General features: G+C 48.4%; 1 protein-coding gene across 3 annotated transcripts in view; it reads left to right on the top strand.

Annotated features, from left to right (window-relative positions):
• The window catches only part of LOC115108321 (single-stranded DNA-binding protein 3), a 106,260-nt gene that overhangs the window by 62,442 nt on the left and 18,316 nt on the right, over positions 1-25,502 (top strand). For 2 of the 3 annotated variants that reach the window (XM_029632510.2, XM_029632512.2), the window contains exon 5: positions 19,072-19,161. In XM_029632510.2, the coding sequence (XP_029488370.1) occupies positions 19,072-19,161 (90 nt within the window). Of the gene's footprint in view, positions 1-10,584; positions 10,956-19,071; positions 19,162-25,502 lie in introns of those variants that run through there. The other variant, XM_029632513.2, reaches the window with a different exon arrangement.

Below are 25,502 nucleotides of genomic sequence, written 5' to 3'. Positions count from 1 at the left end.
CATTGAGTTTGTTTTGGCTGATTTCATGGGGCTACAGATGCCAAACAATCTGTTTCCCTTACAATTGGGACTTATTTTATTGTACTGATCAACATTTGCATAGAAGTAGCAATCTCTTATTTTATAAAAGTGTATGCTATAATGACCCAGTAATGACATCATTCACAGGCTTTGCTAACGGAGTCAGTTGTTTAAGTGAAGGAGGAGACATTTACATTTGAGTAATTTTAGCACACACTCTTTCTTCTCCAGAGTGACTTAATGTAGTGAGTGCGTACATTTTTTTCGTACTGGTCCCCCTTGGGAATCGAACCCACAACCCTGTCGTTGCAAGCGCCATGCTCTAGCAACTGAGCCACATGGGACGTGAGGCAGAGATGAGTGGGGGAGATGTTTAAGTGAATGAATAAAGTTGCGAAAATCTGCATATTTTGCATTATGGCCACATACAAAGTACTAGGGTTGTAAATTGATGTTGGCTTCAGCTGTAAGCTGGTAATGAAAACCTACAAAGCTGGACGCTACCTGTAACTTCTTGCATTGTAAAGTGTTCCAGCTTTTATGGACATTGTTTTGCGAACAGTAATTACGTTTCAACATATTTCTACATTCCGTATTTCATTATTCAAGTGTGTGAACTTCTGTGCAACATGAGTGGAGAGCTAAACATGATGCAGTCCAGACTCCCAGTGCAAGTGGATCCTTGTCAGTCAGGACAGGCTAGAAAGCTAGCTCTAGCAATGTGTGGAGCAGGCAAGAGAAATGAACGGTGTGCTTGCACTAGAAGGGGACACTGGCTGCGCTGATAGACAGACTTGATCCTCTCTCCATCAATATACGACGTGAGACACATTTGGTAGAAGTACCGGAAGTAACACATTCTATTACCAAACCGTTTTTCATTATTATAGTATCAAAAAAGTAATGAAGTTTCAATTTATCGTGCAAAACTACCTGCTCTAGGCCCCTCAGATCAGCCTTCCTCCTCATCCCTCTCACACACCCTTTTTGGAGAAGTATCTGGGATCAGATCTAAATTTACTGGATTACGGGGGAACGCATCATACACTGTTCTAGTTTAGAGACACACCGGTAGGATTGTCGACCGTCTGGCTGTCGACACCGTAAGTACTGTCGGCAGGCAAAGACCTTGAAGTCGTCAGCCACCCAGCCTTGTTAAAATACTCAAATCCAGAAAGTGACAGTAGGGTTGTTTGGCAATGCATTTCCACATGTGTTGCTTAGTTTGTCTAGATTCCAATGTTAGCTAGCTGCGCTAATGTTGCTATTTTGTAGAAAAAGCCCTTACTGATTCTAGCCAGATGGCCACAGATAACTAACTAGCAAGATGACGAAGAAACAATTTAACTTCACTCTACGTAATCCCATACTGCCAGTGCCAGCCCATAGCCAAATGTTTAGCTAAGGTTAACATATACGCTATCCAGCACAACATAGCTAGCTAAAGACATTGCACTAACACAGGCAGTTGTTTCATGGAAACTAATCCATAGTGATTTAATAATCATGTCAATTCTAGAAACAGTGGTTAGCTAGCTTGTATTTAGTGTTGTGTGCATTCAGCTGGCTACCATCCCATAGCCTACATTGCATATATATATATATTTTAAAAACCTTTATTTAACTAGGCAAGTCAGTTAAGAACAAATTGTTATTTTCAATGACAGCCTAGGAACAGTGGGTTAACTGCCTGTTCAGGGGCAGAACAACAGATTTGTACCTTGTCAGCTCAGGGGTTTGAACTTGCAACCTTCCTGTTACTAGTCCAACGCTCTAACCACTAAGGCTACCCTGCCGCCCCAAATGCGTGACTGGCTCATGACATTTAACCGTGGATGTACGGGAAAAATCCCCTATTTAAAAAAAAAAAAAAATTGTCACTCCTCTTGGTTCCCCCATGTGGTGGTTTGTGCTCTCTGGTTGGAACCAGGGTGTCTCGTGACACTTCTAGCATTGAGATGCAGTGCCTTAGACCGCTGTGCCACTCGGGAGCCCAAGTGACTACCTCATCTCCGGATGTGATCCAGGTTGCATCACATCTGGCCGTGATTGGAAGTCCCATAGGGTGGAGCACAATTGACCCAGCGTCGTCCGGCCGTCATTGTAAATAAGAATTTGTTCTTAACTGACTTGCCTAGTGAAAGGTTAAATAAAAATATAATAAAATCATATCTCTGTACCCCCACACAAACAATTACCTATAAAGCCCCTCGGTCAAGCAGTGAATTTCAAATACAAATTCAACCACAAAGACCAGGGAGGTTTTCCAATGCCTCGCAAAGGGCACCTATTGATACATGGGTAAAGATAAAAAAGCGCACATTGAATATCCCTTTCAGCATGTTGAAGTTATTAGTTACACATTGGATGGTGTATCAATACACCTAGTCACTATAAAGATTTATTAAGAAAAATTAAAAGTCAGTTAAGAACAAATTCTTATTTACAATGACTGCCTACCCCGGCCAAACCCTGACAAGGCTGCCCTATGGAACTCCCAATCACGACCAGTTGTGATGCAGCCTGGATTCGAACCAGGGTGTCTGTAGTGACGCCTCAAGCACTGAGATGCAGGGCCTTAGACTGCTGGGCCACTTGGGAGATACAGACGTCCTTCCTAACTCAGTTGCCGGAGAGGAAGGAACCCGCTCAGGAATTTCACCATGAGGCCAATTGTGACTTTAAAACAGTTACAGTTTAATGGCTGTGATAGGAGAGAACTGGGGATGGATCAACATTGTAGTTACTCCACAATACGAACCTAATTGACAGAGTGAAAAGAAGGAAGCCTGTACAGAATAAAAAATATTCCAAAACTGCAAAAACATTTGGCAAAGAAATTAATTTTATGTCCTGAATACAAAGCATTATGTTTGGGGCAAATCCAACACATAACTGAGCACCACTCTTTATGTTTTCAAGCATGGTGGTGGCTGCATCATGTTATGGGTATGCTTGTCATCGGCAAGGACTAGGGAGTTTTTTTAGGATAATAATAAACGTAATGGAGCAAACCACAGTCAAAATCCTAGAGGAAAACCTGGTTCAGTCTTTCCAATAGACATTGGGAGACAAATTCACCTTTCAGCAGGACAATAGCCTAAAGCACTTGGCCAAATATACACTGGAGTATCTTACCAAAACAACATTGAATGTTCCTGAGTCCTGAGTGGCCTCGTTATAGTTTTGACTTAAATCGAATGGAAAATCTATAGCAACTTGAAAACTTGACAGAGCTTGAAGAAGTTTTAGAAGAATAATGGGCAAATAGTGTACAATTCAGGTGTGCAAAGCTCTTAAATACTTACCCAGAAAGACTCACAGCTGTAATCGCTGCCACATGTGATTCTAACATGTATTGACTCAGGGGTGTGTTTACTTATGTAAATGTAGATATTTCTGTATTTCATTTTCAATAGATTTGTTAAAATTTCGAAAACGTTTGCACTTTGCCATTATGGGGTATTGTGTGTCGATGAGTGAGGTTTTAAAATATATTTAATCAATTTTGAATTCAGGCTGGAACAGAACAATATATGGAATAAGTCGAGGGGTATGAATACTTTATGAAAGCACTGTATCTGACCATTCAGAATCATAACAAAGCACTGCTTCCTGCACCATCGGTGCGTGCACATCATTTTCATAACAACCATACAGTGCTTGCTGATGTGGCTGAAATCTTCCCAGTGTTTGCGTTACCTGCAGAAAGGCTGTGATATGCAATGCACCATGTTTATGTGTAGTTTGGCAGGCTGCCGCCTCGGCTCTAAGTGAACATGGCTAGTAAACTCTGCGGGAGGGGGGGAGGTATAGGAGGAGAGAAGGAAGGAGTCGAGAAGAGGGGGAGGAAGTGGAGAGAGGCGAGGAGAGGAAGAGGCACTCAGAGTGAGGGAGAGTGACTGGAAGAGAGGGGGAGGGTCTCATTGGCTGATCAGGATGGGCTGCCTCCCTGTGATCACTGACATACAGTGGGGCAAAAAAGTATTTAGTCAGCCACCAATTGTGCAAGTTCTCCCACTTAAAAAGATGAGAGGCCTGTAAAATGAGGGAAAAAAATCCAGAAAATCACATTGTAGGATTTTATGGCAAATTATGGTGGAAAATAAGTATTTGGTCAATAACAAAAGTTTATCTCAATACTTTGTCATTGCCAACAAAGGGTATATAACAGAGGTCAAACGTTTTCTGTAAGTCTTCACAAGGTTTTCACACACTGTTGCTGGTATTTTGGCCCATTCCTCCATGCAGATCTCCTCTAGAGCAGTGATGTTTTGGGGCTGTTGCTGGGCAACACGGACTTTCAACTCCCTCCAAAGATTTTCTATGTGGTTGAGATCTGGAGACTGGCTAGGCCACTCCAGGACCTTAAAATGCTTCTTACGAAGCCACTTCTTCGTTGCCCGGGCGGTGTGTTTGGGATCATTGTCATGCTGAAAGACCCAGCCACGTTTCATCTTCAATGCCCTTGCTGATGGAAGGAGGTTTTCACTCAAAATCTCACGATACATGGCCCCAGTCATTCTTTCCTTTACACGGATCAGTCGTCCTGGTCCCTTTGCAGAAAACAGCCCCAAAGCATGATGTTTCCACCCCCATGCGTCACAGTAGGTGTGGTGTTCTTTGGATGCAACTCGGCATTCTTTGTCCTCCAAACATGACGAGTTGAGTTTTTACCAAAAAGTTATATTTTGGTTTCATCTGACCATATGACATTCTCCCAATCTTCTTCTGGATCATCCAAATGCTCTCTAGCAAACTTCCGACGGGCTTGGACATATACTGGCTTAAGCAGGGGGACACGTCTGGCTGCAGGATTTGAGTCCCTCGCGGCGTAGTGGGTTACTGATGGTAGGCTTTGTTACTTTGGTCCCAGCTCTCTGCAGGTCATTCACTAGGTCCCCCCGTGTGGTTCTGGGATTTTTGTGATCATTTTGACGCCACGGGGTGAGATCTTGCGTGGAGCCCCAGATCGAGGGAGATTATCAGTGGTCTTGTATGTCTTCCATTTCCTAATAATTGCTCCCACAGTTGATTTCTTCAAACCAAGCTGCTTACCTGTTGCAGATTCAGTCTTCCCAGCCTGGTGTAGGTCTATAATTTTGTTTCTGGTGTCCTTTGACAACTCTTTGGTCTTGGCCATAGTGGAATTTGGAGTGTGACTGTTTGAGGTTGTGGACAGGTGTCTTTTATACTGATAACAAGTTCAAACCGGTGCCATTAATACAGGTAATGAGTGGAGGACAGAGGAGCCTCTTAAAGAAGAGGTCTGTGAAAGCCAGAAATCTTGCTTGTTTGTAGGTGACCAAATACTTATTTTCCACCATAATTTGCAAATAAATTCATAAAAAATCCTACAATGTGATTTTCTGGATGTTTTTCCCTCATTTTGTCTGTCATAGTTGAAGTGTACCTATGATGAAAATTACAGGCCTCTCATCTTTTTGAGTGGGAGAACTTGCACAATTGGTGGCTGACTAAATACTTTTTTGCCCCACTGTATTTAGACTATTAATTGAGGAGGGGGAGCATGTCTCCATGAATATAATCCTGGGTGTTGTGTTGGATCTCTGTTGGTATGTGTCCAAACGCACTAGAAGGAATAAACATCTTTAGCTGTGCATGCACACGTGTTAACGTATCCATTTCCAGTAGGCAGCAATGCACAGTGTCACAGAGAGAGATTGAGTGAGTGGGGGAATTGAAGAGAGGGCAAAAGGGCGGTTGATACCGAATCATCAAAACCAGAAGTTGAAAAAAAAAAAAGGCGCAGTGATTGAGGAGAGGAGGCACAGAGAGGGGGTCGCAGCACTGCTTCAGCACAGCTTGTTGGGGGTTGGAGGCCCAGGGGAGGGAGGGTGCCTGGCTGGGGGAGGGGTGCTGGTAGAGGGGGTAAAACACTGAGGAAACAGCTCAGAGAACCGTAAGCATGTTTCACTCCTGCAATGAATACTCTCCACTAAGGAGTCTATTAGGCTTCTTAGCCAAATCCTGGAGCCCCTCTCACAACAAAAGGAGGGTTCTCTCTGAGGGAGCATGATAGTGGTATTCTCTCTTTTTTTAAACCTTTATTTAACCTGGCAGGCCAGTTGAGAACAAATTCTTATTTACAATGACTGCCTACCCTGGCCAAACCCCGGCGACGCTGGGCTAATTGTGCGCCGCCCTATGGGACTCCCAATCACGTCCGGTTGTGATACAGCCGGGAATCGAACCAGGGTCTGTAGTGAAGTCTCCAATACTGAGATGCAGTGCCTTAGGCCGCTGCGTCATTCTGGAGCCCTTAACTCGGGAGCCCCACTAGCCTCACTTATGTGGGGTGAGGCTAGTGGATATATTTATTTATGGCGATGCTGGTGTGAGTTAGCCCGCTTACATGCACGCTCGTGTTATTAAAGAAAGCGAGAAACATTACCACGGGAAACCTTATCACTGCCCCCTCTCTCCTCTTCTTTTCCTCTCGTCCCCCTTCCTTCATTACGATCATCCTGCAAGGTAAATATTTACCCGATAGTGTCCAAACGGCAGTTGGTCAGGCCCAGGAAGTGTGTGTGTGTGTGTGTTTGCCTGCATGTCTCTGTGTTGTGTATTCTAGTCCAGCCCCACCACCAGCCCAGTGAACTCTACTAGGTAGAGTGAGTATGCTGCGGCTGTTTGTCTCTCTCAACCTGTGGTCCGGGGGATGCTGGCCAGGGTGGGTGGACAGAGACGTGGTTTATGGCCAATCTCAGCCTCTCCGACCATACACAAATAACAAATTTTACTCAAATAGTGCTCTGTGGTTGCTCGTGACAGAGACATTTTATGACAGTGTGTGTGTGTGCCTGGTGGTGCGGCACGCAGAACAGTTTGAATTCCTTGAGTTCTGTAATGGCTACACAGGCAGGCAGGTGATGTGACAGAGCGAGAGGGAGAAAGCTGTTCTGTTTCTCAGCTCTCCTCCCCTGTATTCCTGAAAACGAATTCCCTCCATTTTTTACCCTCCTATCTCCCTTTATCCCATCTTATCCTTATCAGTTCCAAACTACAGCCGTGCCAGCATTCCCTCACTCTTACACTTCGTCCCCTATGTGTCCACACTCTCCTGCAGTCGTTCTTGCTTCCTCACTCGCCCTCTGTTCTGTAGCTCTCTGCTCTTTTTCTCTCTGTGCTTCCTTTCTCTCTTTTCTCTCCTATCTTTCTATCTCTCCTCCCTCGTTCATTCTCTCTTTGCCCCAGGCCCTCAAAGGTTCAGGCAGCTCCACAGACCCTCCATTGTCTTGGGAATGCGGTTGCTGCCCCCCCCCCCCCCCCCCCCTCTCCGGCAGGAGCTCTGGGTGCTGTGCTCCTGGGTCCTGGTGGCCACAAGGTTACTGACTCTGACCTGAGGAACAGCACAGAGACCTGGAGAGGGAGGTGTGTGGGGTGTACAGCGGGACATGTTGGCGCTGCAACCTTTGTCTTAGTGCGCTGAAAAGACAGCTGCTGTTTATTAGAAGGTCCCACGTTTGCCTTTTTCTCATGGCTCATGAACTCCTTGTCTCAATCCTGTTCTCTCTAGCTCTGTTGGTCCTTAAAGTATATGTTCACACACCTACTCGATCATTTCCACTTGGGACAATAGCTTTCTAAAAGGCATGTGCATTGTGGGTGAGCACAAGAAAATGAATACCTAGGCCTTTTTTTGTGTTTCTTCGAAAATGTCTTTGTAAGGTTAAAGGTGGAAGACTCTGAAGTGCGTCCCTAGTATAGATGTCACAGTAACACTGACCAGAGAGGACAGCTAGCGCCCCCACTGTCCTCACAATAGATGTTCCCCACGTACTAACACATCCTCACAGGTGTACTATTATGTATATGAGCTGAGGGTTAGTCAACAAAGGACTGGTGCCTCTGTTGGGGGGGGACTGGTGCTCCTGAGTGAAAGGTCGGCCCCCGCCCCCTACGCCCCTCTGGATTTGGAGTGGTGGCCTGGTCCCCTGGGAATGCCCTTCCTGCCAGCCAGGACCGTAATACTCCCCATCTGAAATAGGGTGTCTAGACTGGAACTGGATCAGACTGGACTGGCTGGGACCGTTTTAAATGTCTCAGCCTTAAACACGCCCCTCAACCCCAATCTATCTCCCTCCCAATTTGTGTATGTGTGGCTTTGTGCAGTTGGAGAGGAGTACTGTATTAGCATTCTCAGATAGCACAGTCAACAGGCCCGAGTTGCTGAAAATGGCCACAACATGCAAGTGATACTAGCACCGCCGCCCCCGAAAGTAGCTCTCAGAAACCACACGGTTGAGAGGACTGCTCTCGCCTCTTCCCCTTACCTCTCTCTGTATTCTATATTGACAAAGCTCATTTGACTATTTTACCACATTAGCAGGAGTAATATATGGTAATTATTTTATTGTTGCGAGCAATAGACGTCTCGTTTAGGCTTTTACGGTCCAACCATGTCGCCTTTGGCGTCGTGGAATGTGTGTACCTCTCTAACTTTCCTGCTCTTTCTTTCTTTTTTCCCTCTTTCTCCCTCTCTCTAAGCCCTCCCTCCCGCTAAAATAAAATGCAGTTGTACAGGGATAGTAAGAGAAAAAGAGCGAGAGAGGGGGCGGGGTGTTGGAGATATTGGTAACCAGGCTGCCAGAAAGTCTTTTCATTTTTAATAAGTCCCATAGGAGGTCTTGCCCATAAAATGTATTATATTATGAAAACCTTCTGGCCAAGATGGGTACTGGGATCCCGGTTTGGTGCTACGCTGGCCCTTTAAGTGTTGGAGAGAGAGGCAGTATGTCTGAGTGAGGCCTATAAAATGAGCTCTTTGATCAGGCAGCCTGCAGGTAAGGAACAGTGAATCAGAACTGCTGTGATGATCTCATTGACAGACAGAGATGATCCAGTTCATTCAGGCTACACTAACTGATGTGTGTGTCTGTGTGTGTGGTATTCAATGCTGTGATGATCTCATTGACAGACAGAGATGATACAGTTCATTCAGGCTACACTAACTGATGTGTGTGTCTGTGTGTGTGGTATTCAATGCTGTGATGATCTCATTGACAGACAGAGATGATCCAGTTCATTCAGGCTACACTAACTGATGTGTGTGTCTGTGTGTGTGGTATTCAATGCTGTGATGATCTCATTGACAGACAGAGATGATACAGTTCATTCAGGCTACACTAACTGATGTGTGTGTCTGTGTGTGTGGTATTCAATGCTGTGATGATCTCATTGACAGACAGAGATGATACAGTTCATTCAGGCTACACTAACTGATGTGTGTGTCTGTGTGTGTGGTATTCAATGCTGTGATGATCTCATTGACAGACAGAGATGATACAGTTCATTCAGGCTACACTAACTGATGTGTGTGTCTGTGTGTGTGGTATTCAATGCTGTGATGATCTCATTGACAGACAGAGATGATACAGTTCATTCAGGCTACACTAACTGATGTGTGTGTCTGTGTGTGTGGTATTCAATGCTGTGATGATCTCATTGACAGACAGAGATGATACAGTTCATTCAGGCTACACTAACTGATGTGTGTGTCTGTGTGTGTGGTATTCAATGCTGTGATGATCTCATTGACAGACAGAGATGATACAGTTCATTCAGGCTACACTAACTGATGTGTGTGTCTGTGTGTGTGGTATTCAATGCTGTGATGCTGTACTTGTTGGAGATGGTGTTTCATTTATATTGTTTATTGTTTGATTGTTACCGGGGTTTCGATTTGCATGACTTCATTTTTGAAAAAGGCTTTTGAAAAACCATACACGTACCATTCAAACCATATACTGCCATTGACTGAAGTCTTTCTGTCTGTATGTTCCTCAGTCAATTCTCAGTGTGTTTCTAGAGTCCCCATCAGAGCAGCCAGGATCGGTGGTAACACCTGTGTGAAAGCAGCTGTAAAGGATGTAAAGGAGAGGTGGAGATCAACATCTGACACTTGCTGAGCTCCTGTATACTACACACACAATGGAGTCTCCTAGCGCCAGCCACCCTATTCCCTAATTAGTGGCATTAATAATCTTCAATTAGTCGTGTGTGTGGCTGGTGGCAGTCAGAAGACAGGAGCCTTGTCCTTGTTTAGACTGGAGCTCCATCATGGCAACTTCCTCTACTGGCTGACACTGGCCTAATGAGGGGAGGAAGAGGAGGAGTGCTCACCGTTCTTCACACTATGGGGTGGTGGGGGGTTGCTGTCCTCACCCCTTAGTAATTAAAGAGCAGGGCCAGCGGGGGGACCTGTGGAAGGCGGTCAGTGGAATGAACAGCAGGACATCCTCACCACTGGTCATTAACATCTGACACTGCCAATAAAGGCCTCCATGGCCCTGTGTGTGTGTGTGTGTGTGTGTGTGTGTGTGTGTGTGTGTGACAAGGCCAACAGCAGAATCCGGACACGTGTTGCACCCCACTCACGCGTGTTTATGTCAGTTTCACTTAGGTGTAATTTAACCCTGACACACACGCAGGCTGGGAGAGGTAGCTGCTCCTAAACGCCAACACAACGAGACTGGAGAGAGGTGTGTTGTTGTTTTTACACCTGTAATGTACCACACACATCCCCAGAGATTCTGTCACACGTTAACCCTACCAAGAACATTCACACACACATTATCATCTCATTCATTACTAACTGCCTGTTGGGCTGCTCTACCACTACCGCACATAAATTAGCCAGACACTGACAGATGCACGCTGGTACATTGATGGTTATTGTATGTGTTTGTCTGCTCTCAGCACAAGTGTCAGCCAGTTATTATATCTGCATCAGTGTGTCTGTGATGGGGAGACTGCAAAGCAGCAGGAGCCAAAGCAGGTGCTCCAGGGCAAGATGTGTCCCGACAGTTCCCCAGCCGAGATGCCTCCTCCTGGGCTGACCACTCACAGGGCTGCCTGGGAGGCAGCTGGAGACTCCAGGGGCCCTGATGTGGGATTCTGATGAGGCAGAGGTGTGTGTGGGGAGGGGTCTGGGGATTGGGTTGGACGAGAGGGGCGAGGGGGTTCTCTCTTCCCTCCCTGGCAGATTTGTTTACTGGTAATGAATTTACCTGATTGACACAACAGCTGCTGGAGCAGTGGGATGAAAGCAAGCGGTGTGCTGAGCCGGCCTCCCCTCTCCACTTGTCATGGAGGGCTTTCCTGTGTAGCCAAGTCTGGAGTCAGGTTCCTGAGTTCCTGCACAACGCAGCTCCCGCTCTCCCATTGATTAAAAGGCACATCTGTCAGCCAGCAGCCTCTCCAGCTAATCTTTAAGGAGTTGACTTCAGTGACAGAATGATTGGAGCGTTGACACTGGGACTGAAGAGAGGAGCAGAGTGGGAGAGGGAGGAGCAGAGTGGGAGAGGGAGGAGCAGAGTGGGAGAGGGAGGAGCAGAGTGGGAGAGGGAGGAGCAGAGAGGAGGAGGAAGGGAGGTGATGACAGGCAGCAGTCGCGTGGCCACGAATTCAGTGGTTGGTCCATGGAGATTGACTGAGGCTTTCCAGTCCCAACCCATGCAGATGCACAGCCAAGCAGTCTGTCTGCCAGCTACACTCTGTTCTACTGACTGCTACTATGGTCTCACCGCTGGCCCAGTGTATGGCTGTACACACACACACACATTTACATTTACATTTAAGTCATTTAGCAGACGCTCTTATCCAGAGCGACTTACAAACACACACACACACACACACAAAGCACCCTCTATCTGAAATGATTTTTATTCCAATCTGTCTGGAGCCTCTCACACCTACTCATTAACCCCAGATTTCTTACTTCTAAATCCTCTCATCTTCCAAAAAACCTGAACTAGGACTTCTTAGTATTACCATTAATGTCTGCTGTTCATCTCCAGCTCTGATATTCATATTGTTCCTGTAGCAGGAAGAGACCAGATGTAGCATGGGTGAATAATGTAGGTTTAACACAGTGGCTAAATCCACTCCTGGACTGTGTTTATAGCAGTAGTGTCTGCAGGAGTCGAGCGGTCTCTCTCTCTCTCTCTCTCTCTTGCTCTGTGTTTGTGTTGTGGCCAGCCAGCCAGCCAGCCAGCCAGCCAGCCAGCCAGCAAGTGATCTGTGTTTCCCTGCTTGTCTCAGAGCAGATAAGACTTGGATCTATTACCCCCTGGAACCCAGGTCCAGATCAATGGGGCAGATTGCAACGCTCACTCACTGTCTCATGTCCAGCTAGGCAGCAGGATGGATACTGATAATTAAACAGCGGTAGCTAATTACTTCAGAGTGCTCACAGAACAATCAATGGGTTTGGGTTGGTTGTGTGTTCTTCTTAGGAGGAGATATAAATACAGACCCACTGGAAGGAACCATCATTGACTGTATTATTTATGGCAAGAGGGGAGGGGAGGGAGAGTAAGCAGGACGCAGTGCTACTGCTGCAGAAATACAGGAGAGAGAAGGAGCGGAGACAATGGTGTGTATAAAGGGTTAAATACTGTGGTGGTATTGTGTATCTGCGCATGTGTTTGTGTGCATGAGAGAGAGGGAGCTGGCGGTGGCAAACAGGCCAGCTATCAAAAGCCACAGGCTCCTTTAAACTCCATCTCTCTCCCTCCCTCTCTCTGCTTCTCTCTCTCTCTTTCCCTCTCTCTCTCCCTCTTTCACTCTCTCCCTCTCTTTCACTCTCTCCCTCTCTTTCCCTCTCTCCCTCTTTCCCTCTTTCCCTCTCTCCCTCTTTCCCTCTTTCCCTCTTTCCCTCTCTCCCTCTTTCCCTCTCTCCCTCTCTTTCACTCTCTCCCTCTCTTTCACTCTCTCCCTCTCTTTCACTCTCTCCCTCTCTTTCCGTCTTCCTCTCTTTCTTGCTCCCTGGCCAGGCTGATGATTGACGGCCTGAGGGTTTTAATGGGCACTAGAGAGCAAGAGCTGAGGTCGGGGTTGTCATGGCAACAAGGAGAACAGGCCTTTCGCTGCATTACCTGAGAGTGCAGTGGAGCCTTGCTGGCTGGCTGACTAGCTGGCTGTGTGAAACAGCCCCCCCCTCATCTCTCCTCCCCACCCTGAGCAGCCCAGCCTGCCGTCCATGTCCGATTCTACTGACCAACCGGTCGCCTGCGCTCAGCTCAGCTACCCAGCATGCCACTGATCACACTGCAGATAATGCAGATGAGGCCACCTGTAATTCTCTCTGCTTAGACAGACTTCTGTCTCTCTCTCCATCTGTGTACGTCTGTGTGTTTTAGCTCTGTGTGTGTGTGTGTGTGTGTGTGTGTGTAAGTTTGGACACACCTACTCATTCAAGGGTTTTACTTCAGTATTATTGTACAATGTAGAAAATAAAATAAAAAAGGCATCAAAACTATGAAATAACACATATGGAATAATGTAGTAACCCAAAAAGTGTTTAACAAATCAAAATATATTTGAGATTATTCCAAGTCACCACCCTTTGCCTTGATGACAGCTTTGCACACTCTTGGAATTCTCTCAGCCAGCTTCATCTGGAATGCTTTTCCAACAGTCTTGAAGGAGTTCCCACATATGCTGAGCACTTGTTGGCTGCTTTCCCTTCACTCTGTGGTCCTTCATCAGAGAAAATGACCTTACCCCATTCCTCAGCAGTCCAATCCCTGTACCGTTTGTAGAATATCAGTCTGTCCCTGATGTTTTTCCTGGAGAGAAGTGGCTTCTTTGCTGCCCTTCTTGACACTAGGCCATCCTCCAAAAGTCTTCGCCTCACTATGCGTGCAGATGCACTCACACCTGCCTGCTGCCATTCCTGAGCAAGCTCTGTACTAGTGTTGACCCGATCCCGCAGCTGAATCAACTTTAGGAGACGGTCCTGGCGCTTGCTGGACTTTCTTGGGCGCCCTGAAGCCTTCTTTACAACAATTGAACCTCTCTCCTTGAAGTTCTTGGTGATCCGAGAAATGGTTGATTTAGGTGCAATCTTACTGGCAGCAATATCCTTGCCTGTGAAGCCCTTTTTGTGCAAAGCAATGATGCAATGATGACGGCATGTGTTTCCTTGCAGGCAACCATGGTTGAGAGGAAGAACAATGATTCCAAGCACCACCCTCCTTTTGAAGCTTCCAGTCTGTTATTCGAACTCAATCAGCATGACAGAGTGATCTCCAGCCTTGTCCTCGTCAACACTCACACCTGTGTTAATGAGAGAATCACTGACATGTCAGCTGGTCCTTTTGTGGCATGGCTGAAATGCAGTGGAAATGTTTTTGGGGGATTCAGTTCATTTGCATGGCAAATAGGGACTTTGCAATTAATTGCAATTCATCTGATCACTCTTCATAACATTCTGAGTATATGCAAATTGCCATAATACAAACTGAGGCAGCAGACTTTGAAAATTAATATTTGTGTAATTCTCAAAGCTTTTGGCCACAACTGTACACACACAGGTAACGGACAAAATAAAGAGTGTTTTGTTAATGGTGGTGAAAACGCTGTCTCAGGCGCCGCTCCAGAACCTCTCATAGGTGTTCATTTGGGTTGAGATCTGACTGAGACGGCCATGGAATACGGCTTACATTAGTTTTCATGCTCATGGCAGCAGCTAATGGGGATCCATAATAAATACAAATAGCCATGGTAGCCAAAATAATGTCCAAAAACAATGGCCTACCCAGCATTTTTATACATGACCCTATGCATGATGGGATGTTAATTGCTTAATTAACTCAGGAACCACACCTGTGTGAAGGCAACTGCTTTCAATATACTCTATTATTTTGGTATATGTTTTGGTTGAACAATAATGGCCATCCAAAATGTCATGACCGTCAGAACCCTACGTGACATAGACCTACCTGGAGTCTGGATGAGACAATAGTCTGCAAGGACAGTTCCAGTGTGCCGCCATCATACCTACTTTTGGTTAAGTCTAGTCTGTGTCTCCATGGCTCTTCCATTGGCTCGGCCCTGACATGTTTAACATGCGGAGTGCTGCCGTGTTTGTTTCTAAGGGTTTTCTAGCTTTAACACGATGACAGTAGTGTGTAAATGGCACACGAGGCCAATCAGCCAACATGATGGCTTCACTGTACTGGACTAACCACTGCCATTGAGTAAATACGTGCTGACAAACTCTGTTAACCACCTCCGCTCACTCACTCCCCTCCCCTCTGCCCTCTCGCCTTTCACTCTGCTCTCCCACTCACTCCCCCCTCTCTTTCCTTCTCCCACTCTTCTCTTTTTGTTGTTGTTGAAGCGGCAGAGAAAATGATAATCCACCATTTATACAGTCACTTTTCTTTTCCCTGCTGAATAAAGCAGAATGTATACAGCCTCTGTTCAGTGGCACCTGGTTCAACTGTATGAAAACATCTTCTTTACTGCCATTATCTTGCAATCTCATCACACGTCTTTTATACACGCTGAGGAGGAGAAGCTGTGTGTGTGTGTGTGTGTGTGTGTGTGTGTGTGTGTGTGTCATGGGCTGGCCCCTCTGGGTGTGTTCTGCTCTCAGTCCCTGACGGTGCCCGCGGGGCTTACGGCTTCACACCCTCACACCAGGGGTAGCAGCCATTGTTTGTGTGTGTGCATGTGCCGTGCCTTGTAGTCCCAGGGCCCGTTAGTGAGTTTCTGGGCCGAGGGGGGTCAGGGATGGAGGGGCTGTTTGCTTTGCGGCTGGCTGGGGGGAGGATCTGGTTACAGTGGGGGAGGGGGGGCTCTGGGCAGCTGTGTAATCCCCTTCACTGGGTGCTTCCTGGTGAATAGACAGCCTGGGAAACACACAACAGACCCAGCCACTGCCTTACATACAGTATATACATTGGGGGAGGGGACTCCAAACCCCATTTAACTGCTTAGGAGAGATTTCACCAGAGCCAGACACACATTCCATCCCGGTGTTTTTATTTCCACTCAGCATAAATGTTCACAGATTCATAGACAGACAGATGCTTGTCTTTTTTTAATATGGCCTTAATGCGGCGACGGAGAACCAATCTGAGCCAGACATTCATGTTCCAGATAAACGTTACGCTGTACCTGCATCGTTATTCTCCGCCAATTCCTCCCGCTGTCTGGAAACGCCAAAACCACCCAAAACAATCAATGTCTCGCTAATGTCCTTCCTCATGTTGAAAAAACACACCAAGCAGTGGAAGCTAGGCCACATCAGACTCCTGTGGTGAAAGCCTAGACTTCTATAAATGCATTTTGTGTGTTGTATGACGTATGTGTTGTTCAGAGTAGTGAGTGTGTATGACGTACAGTATGTGTTGTGTGACGTATGTGTTGTTCAGAGTAGTGAGTGTGCATGACGTACAGTATGTGTTGTTCAGAGTAGTGAGTGTGCATGACGTACAGTATGTGTTGTTCAGAGTAGTGAGTGTGCATGACGTACAGTATGTGTTGTTCAGAGTAGTGAGTGTGCATGACGTACAGTATGTGTTGTTCAGAGTAGTGAGTGTGCATGACGTACAGTATGTGTTGTTCAGAGTAGTGAGTGTGCATGACGTACAGTATGTGTTGTTCAGAGTAGTGAGTGTGCATGACGTACAGTATGTGTTGTTCAGAGTAGTGAGTGTGCATGACGTACAGTATGTGTTGTTCAGAGTAGTGAGTGTGCATGACGTATAGTATGTGTTGTTCAGAGTAGTGAGTGTGCATGACGTACAGTATGTGTTGTTCAGAGTAGTGAGTGTGCATGACGTACAGTATGTGTTGTTCAGAGTAGTGAGTGTGCATGACGTACAGAATGTGTTGTTCAGAGTAGTGAGTGTGCATGACGTACAGTATGTGTTGTTCAGAGTAGTGAGTGTGCATGACGTACAGTATGTGTTGTTCAGAGTAGTGAGTGTGCATGACGTACAGGACCAGTCAATAGTCAACACACCTAATCATTCAATGTTTTTTTTCTTTATCTTTACCATTTTCTACATTGTAGAATAATAGTGAAGACATCAAAACTATGAAATAACACATGGAATCATGTGGTAAACTATTTTTTAAAAACAAACATTTTAGATTCTTGAAAGTAGCAACCCTTTGCCTTGATGACTGCTTGCATGCTTGGGGATGGTGTATCGCTGCAGAATGCTGTGGCAGCCATGCTGGAACTGCTTATGGTATAGGGGACGCTTGCGTCCCACTTTGAGAAAAAAAACAGGGAAAATGCAGGGCGGCAAATTCAAATCATGATCTAAAATCAAACATTCATTAAATCACACATGTAAGATACTCAATTAAAGCTACACTCGTTGTGAATCCAGCCAACATGGCAGATTTTAAAAAGCTTTTCGGCGAAAGCATTAAGAAGCTATTATCTGATGATAGCACAACAGTAAACAAAGAGGGTAGCATACTTCAACCCTGCAGGCGCTACACAAAACGCAGAAATAAAATATAAAACATGCCTTACCTTTGACGAGCTTCTTTTGTTGGCACTCCAATATGTCCCATAAACATCACAATTGGTCCTTTTCTTTCGATTAATTCCGTCCATATATATCCAAATGTCCATTTATAAAGCGTGTTTGATCCAGAAAAAAACAGCTTACTAAAACACAACGTCACTACAAAACATTTCAAAAGTTGCCTATAAACTTTGCCAAAATATTTCAAACTACTTTTGTAATACAACTTTAGGTATTTTTAAACGTTAATAATCGATCAAATTGTAGACGGGGCAATCTGTATTCCATACAGCAAGTAAACAAACCATGCTCCTTTTTACGTCTTGCGCAACTCTCAACAGTGTAACCTTGTTCCAGGATGTGCTTCTTCTTCGTTGCACAAATGAATAACCTCAACCAAATTCCAAAGACTGGTGACATCCAGTGGAAGTGGTAGGAACTGTAAATTGGTTCCTATCAAATATCCCTTGGAAAAGACAACAGAGGGGAACGGTCAGAGGCAAAAAAGAAAAAAATCTGAACAGTTAGTCCTCGGGGTTTTGCCTGCTAAGTTCTGTTATAGTTACAGACATGATTGAAACAGTTTTAGAAACTTCAGTGTTTTCTGTCCATATCTACTAATCATATGCATATCATATATTCAGGAAGTTGAAATAGTAGTAGTTGCAGGAAGTTGAAATTGGGCACGCTATTTATCCAAGAGTGAAAATGCTGCCCCCTATACCTTAAGAGGTTAAGTGTGCCTTGAATTCTAAATAAATCACAGACAGTGTCACCAGCAAAGCACCCCCACACCATCACACCTCTTCCTCCATGCTTCACCCTGGGAACCCCACATGCAGATATCATCTATTCTCTTACTCTGCGTCTCACAAAGACACTTTGGTTGGAACCCATAATCTCAAATTTGGACTCATCAGACCGAAGGACAGATTTCCGCCGGTCTAATGTCCATTGCTCGTGTTTCTTGGCCCAAGAAAGTCTCTTCTTCTTATCGGTGTCCTTTAGTAGTGGTTTCTTTGCAGCAGTTCGACCATGAAGGCCTGATTCACAGTCTCCTCTGAATAGTTGATGTTTAAATGTCTGCTTCTTGAACTCTGTGAAGCATTTATTTGGGCTGCAATTTCTGAGGCTGGTAACTCTAATGAACTTATCCTCTGCAGCAGAGGTAACTCTGGGTCTTCCATTCCTGTGGTGGTCCTAATGAGAGCCAGTTTCATCATAGCGCTTGAGGGTTTTTGCGACTGCACTTGAAGAAACTTTCAGTTCTTGAAATGTTCCGTATTGACTGACCTTCATCTCTTTAAGTTATAATGGGCTGTTGTTTGTTTTTGCTTATTTGAGCTGTTCTTGCCATAATATGGACTTGGTCTTTTACCAAATAGGGCTATTTTCTGTATACCATCCCTACCTTGTCACAAATGCATTTCAGCTGACTATCTCATGAGCTTGTTGAGAGAATGCCAAGAGTATGCAAAGCTGTCATCAAGGCAAAGGGTGGCTACTTTGAAGAATCTGAAATATAAAATATATTTTAATTTGTTGAACACTTTTTTGGTTACTACATGATATATATTTCATAGTTTTCATGTCCTCACTATTATTCTATAATGTTGAAAATATAGAAAATAAATAAAAACCCTTGAATGAGTAGGTGTATCTTTTGACTGGTACTGTATGTGTATACAGAGTTTTAATCTGTGTTTCAGAGTACTAAGCGTGTGTGTGTTTCCTTTGTGTTTTACAGAGTGCAGCCGCTGCCCCCAGTCCGGTGATGGGCAACATGCCCCCCAACGATGGCATGCCTGGCGGACCCATGCCCCCGGGCTTCTTTCAAGTAAAACCTCTATTTCTCTCTCTCTTTGTCCATCCCCTCAAACCCACAACATGCTAAACCTATCCCCCTCTCCACCTCCTTCTTTTAGTCTCTTTAGCTGACCTAATCCCTGTCCAGATCTCTCTCTCTGTGTCGGTCTCGCTCTCTCTGTGTCGGTCTCGCTCTCTCTGTGTCGGTCTCGCTCTCTCTGTGTCGGTCTCGCTCTCTCTGTGTCTCTCGCTCTCTCTGTGTCTCTCGCTCTCTCTGTGTTTCTCGCTCTCTCCGTGTCTGTCTCGCTCTCCCCGTGTCTGTCTCGCTCGCTCTGACTCTGTCTCGCTCGCTCTGACTCTGTCTCGCTCGCTCTGACTCTGTCTCGCTCGCTCTGACTCTGTCTCGCTCGCTCTGACTCTGTCTCGCTCGCTCTGACTCGCTCTGACTCTGTCTCGCTCTCTCTCTGTCTGTCTCGCTCTCTGTCTGTCTGTCTCGCTCTCTCCGTGTCTGTCTCGCTCTCTGTCTGTCTGTCTCGCTCTCTGTCTGTCTGTCTCGCTCTCTCTCTCTGTCTCGCTCTCTCTCTGTCTGTCTCGCTCTCTCTCTGTCTGTCTCGCTCTCTGTCTGTCTGTCTCGCTCTCTCTCTCTCTGTCGCTGTCTGTCTCGCTCTCTCCGTGTCTGTCTCGCTCTCTCCGTGTCTGTCTCGCTCTCTCTGTCTGTCTCGCTCGCTCGCTCTGACTATCTGTCTCGCTCTCTCTCTGTCTCTCGCTCTCTGTCTGTCTGGCTCGCTCTCTGTCTGTCTGGCTCGCTCTCTGTCTGTCTGGCTCGCTCTCTGTCTGTCTGGCTCGCTCTCTGTCTGCCTGGCTCGCTCTCTGTCTGTCTGTCTGTCTGGCTCTCTCCGTGTCTTTCTCGCTCTCTCCGTGTCTTTCTCGCTCTCTCCGTGTCTGTCTCGCTCTCTCCGTGTCTGTCTCGCTCTCTCCGTGTCTGTCTCGCTCTCTCCGTGTCTGTCTCGCTCTGACTCTGTCTCGCTCGCTCTGACTCTCTCGCTCGCTCTGACTCTCTCGCTCGCTCTGACTCTCTCGCTCGCTCTGACTCTCTCTCGCTCTCTCTCTGTCTCTCGCTCTCTCTCTGTCTCTCTCTCGCTCTCTCTCTGTCTCTCTCTCGCTCTCTCTCTGTCTCTCTCTCGCTCTCTCTCTGTCTCTCTCTCTCTGTCTCTCGCTCTCTCTCTGTCTCTCGCTCTCTCTGTCTCTCGCTCTCTCTGTCTCTCTCTCGCTCTCTCTGTCTCTCTCTCGCTCTCTCTCTGTCTCTCTCTCTCTCTCTGTCGCTCTCGCTCTGTCTCTCGCTCTCTGTCTGTTTGGCTCGCTCTGTCTGTCTGTCTGTCTGTCTGTCTGTCTGTCTGTCTGTCTGTCTCGCTCTCTCCGTGTCTGTCTCGCTCTCTCCGTGTCTGTCTCGCTCGCTCTGACTCTGTCTCGCTCGCTCTGACTCTGTCTCGCTCGCTCTGACTCTGTCTCGCTCGCTCTGACTCTCTCGCTCGCTCTGACTCTCTCTCGCTCTCTCTCTGTCTCTCGCTCTCTCTCTGTCTCTCGCTCTCTCTCTGTCTCTCGCTCTCTCTCTGTCTCTCTCTCTCTCTGTCTCTCGCTCTCTCTCTGTCTCCCTCTCTCCGTGTCTGTCTCGCTCTCTCCGTGTCTGTCTCGCTCTCTGTCTGTCTCTCGCTCTCTGTCTGTCTGTCTCTCTCTCTCTCTCTCTCTGTCTCTCGCTCTCTGTCTGTCTGTCTCTCTCTCTCTCTGTCGCTCTCTCTCTGTCGCTCTCTCTCTGTCTCTCGCTCTCTGTCTCTCGCTCTCTGTCTCTCGCTCTGTCTCTCGCTCTCTGTCTCTCGCTCTCTGTCTGTCTGTCTCGCTCTCTCTCTCTGTCGCTGTCTGTCTCGCTCTCTCTCTCTGTCGCTGTCTGTCTCGCTCTCTCCGTGTCTGTCTCGCTCTCTCTGTCTGTCTCGCTCGCTCGCTCTGACTATCTGTCTCGCTCTCTCTCTGTCTCTCGCTCTCTGTCTGTCTGGCTCGCTCTCTGTCTGTCTGGCTCGCTCTCTCTCTGTCTGTCTCTCTCTCTCTCTCTGTCGCTCTCTCTCTGTCTCTTGCTCTCTGTCTCTTGCTCTCTGTCTCTTGCTCTCTGTCTCTTGCTCTCTGTCTCTTGCTCTCTGTCTCTCGCTCTCTGTCTCTCGCTCTCTGTCTCTCGCTCTCTCCGTGTCTGTCTCGCTCTCTCCGTGTCTGTCTCGCTCTCTCCGTGTCTGGCTCTCTCTCTGTCTGTCGCTCTCGCTCTGTCTCTCGCTCTCTGTCTGCCTGGCTCGCTCTCTGTCTGTCTGGCTCGCTCTCTGTCTGCCTGGCTCGCTCTCTGTCTGTCTGGCTCGCTCTCTGTCTGGCTCGCTCTCTGTCTCTCTGTCTGTCTGTCTGGCTCTCTCTGTCTGTCTCGCTCTCTCTGTCTCTCGCTCTCTCTGTCTCTCGCTCTCTGTCTGTCTGTCTCTCTCTCTCTGTCGCTCTCTCTCTGTCTCTCGCTCTCTGTCTCTCACTCTCTGTCTCTCGCTCTCTGTCTCTCGCTCGCTCTCTGTCTGGCTCTCTCTGTCTCTCGCTCTCTCTCTGTCTGTCGCTCTCTCTCTCTCGCTGTCTGTCTGTCTCGCTCTCTCGCTGTCTCTCGGTCTCTCGCTCTGTCTCTCGCTCTCTGTCTGTCTGTCTGGCTCGCTCTCTGTCTGTCTGGCTCGCTCTCTGTCTGTCTGGCTCGCTCTCTGTCTGTCTGTCTGTCTGTCTGTCTGTCTGTCTGTCTCGCTCTCTCTGTCTGTCTCGCTCTCTCTGTCTGTCTCGCTCTGTCTGTCTCTGTCTGTCTCGCTCTCTCTGTCTGTCTCGCTCTCTCTGTCTGTCTGTCTGTCTCGCTCTCTCTGTCTGTCTGTCTCGCTCTCTGTCTATCTCGCTCGCTGTCTGTCTGTCTCGTTCGCTCTATCTGTCTCGCTCTCTCCGTGTCTGTCTCGCTCTCTCCGTGTCTGTCTCGCTCTCTGTCTGTCTGTCTCTCTCTCTCTCTCTCTCTGTCGCTCTCTCTCTGTCTCGCTCTCTCCGTGTCTGTCTCGCTCTCTGTCTGTCTGTCTCTCGCTCTCTGTCTGTCTGTCTGTCTTTCTCTGTCGCTCTCTCTCTGTCTCTTGCTCTCTGTCTCTCGCTCTCTGTCTCTCGCTCTCTGTCTCTCGCTCTCTGTCTGTCTGTCTCGCTCTCTCTCTCTGTCGCTGTCTGTCTCGCTCTCTCTATCTGTCGCTGTCTGTCTCGCTCTCTCCGTGTCTGTCTCGCTCTCTCAGTGTCTGTCTCGCTCTCTCCGTGTCTGTCTCGCTCTCTCCGTGTCTGTCTCGCTCTCTCCGTGTCTGTCTCGCTCTCTCCGTGTCTGGCTCTCTCTCTGTCTGTCGCTCTCGCTCTGTCTCTCGCTCTCGCTCTGTCTCTCGCTCTCTGTCTGTCTGGCTCGCTCTCTGTCTGTCTGGCTCGCTCTCTGTCTGCCTGGCTCGCTCTCTGTCTCTCTGTCTGTCTGTCTGGCTCTCTCTGTCTGTCTCGCTCTCTCTGTCTCTCGCTCTCTGTCTGTCTGTCTCTCTCTCACTCTCTGTCTCTCGCTCTCTGTCTCTCGCTCGCTCTCTGTCTGGCTCTCTCTGTCTCTCGCTCTCTCTCTCTCGCTGTCTGTCTCTCGCTCTCTCTCTCTCGCTGTCTGTCTGTCTCGCTCTCTCTCTGTCTCTCGCTCTCTGTCTCTCACTCTCTGTCTCTCGCTCTCTGTCTCTCGCTCGCTCTCTGTCTGGCTCTCTCTGTCTCTCGCTCTCTCTCTCTCGCTGTCTGTCTCTCGCTCTCTCTCGCTCTCTGTCTGTCTGGCTCGCTCGCTCTCTGTCTGTCTCGCTCGCTCTCTGTCTGTCTGTCTCGCTCGCTCTATCTGTCTCGCTCTCTCCGTGTCTGTCTCGCTCTCTCCGTGTCTGTCTCGCTCTCTCCGTGTCTGTCTCGCTCTCTCCGTGTCTGTCTCGCTCTCTGTCTGGCTGTCTCGCTCGCTCGCTCTGTCTGGCTGTCTCGCTCGCTCTGTCTATCGCTCTCTCTCTGTCTGTCGCTCTCTCTCGCTGTCTGTCTGTCAGTCTCGCTCTCTCTGTCTCTCGGTCTCTGTCTGTCTGGCTGTCTCTCTCCCTCCCTCCCTTCCTGTCTGTCTTTCTGTCTCTCTCTCTGTCCCTCCCTCCCTCCCTGCCTGTCTCTCTCTCTACCCCCCCTTCTCTCTCTGTCCCTCCCTCCCTGTCTGTCTCTCGCTCTCTCTGCCCCCTTCTCTCTCTGTCCCTCCCTCCCCCTGTCTGTCTCTCTCTCTGCCCCCTTCTCTCTCTGTCCCTCCCTGTCTGTCTGTCTCTCTCTCTGTCCCCCTTCTCTCTCTCTCTTCTCTCTCTCCCTTCTCTCGCTGTCTCGCTCTGTCTCGCTCTGTCTCGCTCTGTCTCGCTCTGTCTCGCTCTCGCTCTGTCTTGCTCTCGCTCTGTCTTGCTCTCGCTCTGTCTTGCTCTCGCTCTGTCTTGCTCTCGCTCTGTCTTGCTCTCGCTCTGTCTCGCTCTCGCTCTGTCTCGCTCTCTTTCTCTCTCTTTCTCTCTCTTTCTCTCTCTTTCTCTCTCTCTCTCTCTCTCTCTCTCTCTCTCTCTCTCTCTCTCCTCTCTGTCTCTCTCTGTCTCTCTGTCTCGCTCTCGCTCTGTCTCGCTCTCGCTCTGTCTCGCTCTGTCTCGCTTGCTCGCTCTGTCTCTCTCTGTCTCGCTCTGTCTCGCTCTGTCTCGCTCTGTCTCACTCTCGCTCTGTCTCGCTCTGTCTCGCTCTCGCTCTGTCTCGCTCTCGCTCTGTCTCGCTCTGTCTCGCTCTCGCTCTGTCTCGCTCTCGCTCTGTCTCGCTCTGTCTCGCTCTCGCTCTGTCTCGCTTGCTCGCTCTGTCTCTCTCTGTCTCTCTCTCTCTCTCTCTCGCTCTGTCTCGCTCTGTCTCGCTCTCGCTCTGTCTCGCTCTCGCTCTGTCTCGCTCTCGCTCTGTCTCGCTCTCGCTCTGTCTCGCTCTGTCTCGCTCTCGCTCTGTCTCGCTCTGTCTCTGTCTCTGTCTCTCTCTCGCTCTCACTCTTGCTCTCTCTCGCTCTCTCTCTCTCTCGCTCTCGCTCTGTCTCGCTCTCGCTCTGTCTCGCTCTCGCTCTGTCTCGCTTGCTCGCTCTGTCTCTCTCTGTCTCGCTCTCTCTCTGTCTCGCTCTCGCTCTCGCTCTGTCTCGCTCTGTCTCGCTCTGTCTCGCTCTCGCTCTGTCTCGCTCTGTCTCGCTCTGTCTCACTCTCGCTCTGTCTCGCTCTGTCTCGCTCTGTCTCGCTCTCGCTCTGTCTCGCTCTCGCTCTGTCTCGCTCTCGCTCTGTCTCGCTCTGTCTCGCTCTGTCTCGCTCTGTCGCTCTCGCTCTGTCGCTCTCGCTCTGTCTCGCTCTCGCTCTGTCTCACTCTCGCTCTGTCTCGCTCTCGCTGTCTCGCTCTGTCTCGCTCTCGCTGTCTCGCTCTGTCTCGCTCTCGCTGTCTCGCTCTGTCTCGCTCTCGCTGTCTCGCTCTGTCTCGCTCTCGCTGTCTCGCTCTGTCTCGCTCTCGCTCTGTCTCGCTCTGTCTCGCTCTCGCTCTGTCTCGCTCTGTCTCGCTCTCGCTCGCTCTCGCTCTGTCTCGCTCTCTTTCTCTCTCTTTCTCTCTCTTTCTCTCTCTCTTTCTCTCTCTCTTTCTCTCTCTCTTTCTCTCTCTCTCTCTCTCTCTCTCCTCTCTGTCTCTCTCTGTCTCTCTGTCTCGCTCTCGCTCTGTCTCGCTCTCGCTCTGTCTCTGTCTCTGTCTCTCTCTCGCTCTCGCTCTCACTCTTTCTCTCTCTCGCTCTCGCTCTCTGTCTCTCGCTCTCACTCTCGCTCTCGCTCTCGCTCTCTCTCTCGCTCTGTCTCGCTCTGTCTCGCTCTCGCTCTGTCTCGCTCTCGCTCTGTCTCGCTTGCTCTCTCTGTCTCTCTCTGTCTCTCTCTGTCTCTCTCTGTCTCTCTCTGTCTCGCTCTGTCTCGCTCTCGCTCTGTCTCGCTCTGTCTCGCTCTGTCTCGCTCTGTCTCGCTCTGTCTCGCTCTCGCTCTGTCTCGCTCTCGCTCTGTCTCGCTCTCGCTCTGTCTCGCTCTGTCTCGCTCTCGCTCGCTCTCGCTCTGTCGCTCTCGCTCTGTCGCTCTCGCTCTGTCTCGCTCTCGCTCTGTCTCGCTCTGTCTCGCTCTCGCTCTGTCTCGCTCTCGCTCTGTCTCGCTCTGTCTCGCTCTCGCTCTGTCTCGCTCTCGCTCTGTCTCGCTCTCGCTCTGTCTTGCTCTCGCTCTGTCTTGCTCTCGC

The sequence above is a fragment of the Oncorhynchus nerka genome, linkage group LG24 (assembly GCF_034236695.1).
Source record: "Oncorhynchus nerka isolate Pitt River linkage group LG24, Oner_Uvic_2.0, whole genome shotgun sequence".
Lineage (NCBI taxonomy): Eukaryota > Metazoa > Chordata > Actinopteri > Salmoniformes > Salmonidae > Oncorhynchus > Oncorhynchus nerka.
This window is presented reverse-complemented; position numbering and strand designations above follow the sequence as displayed.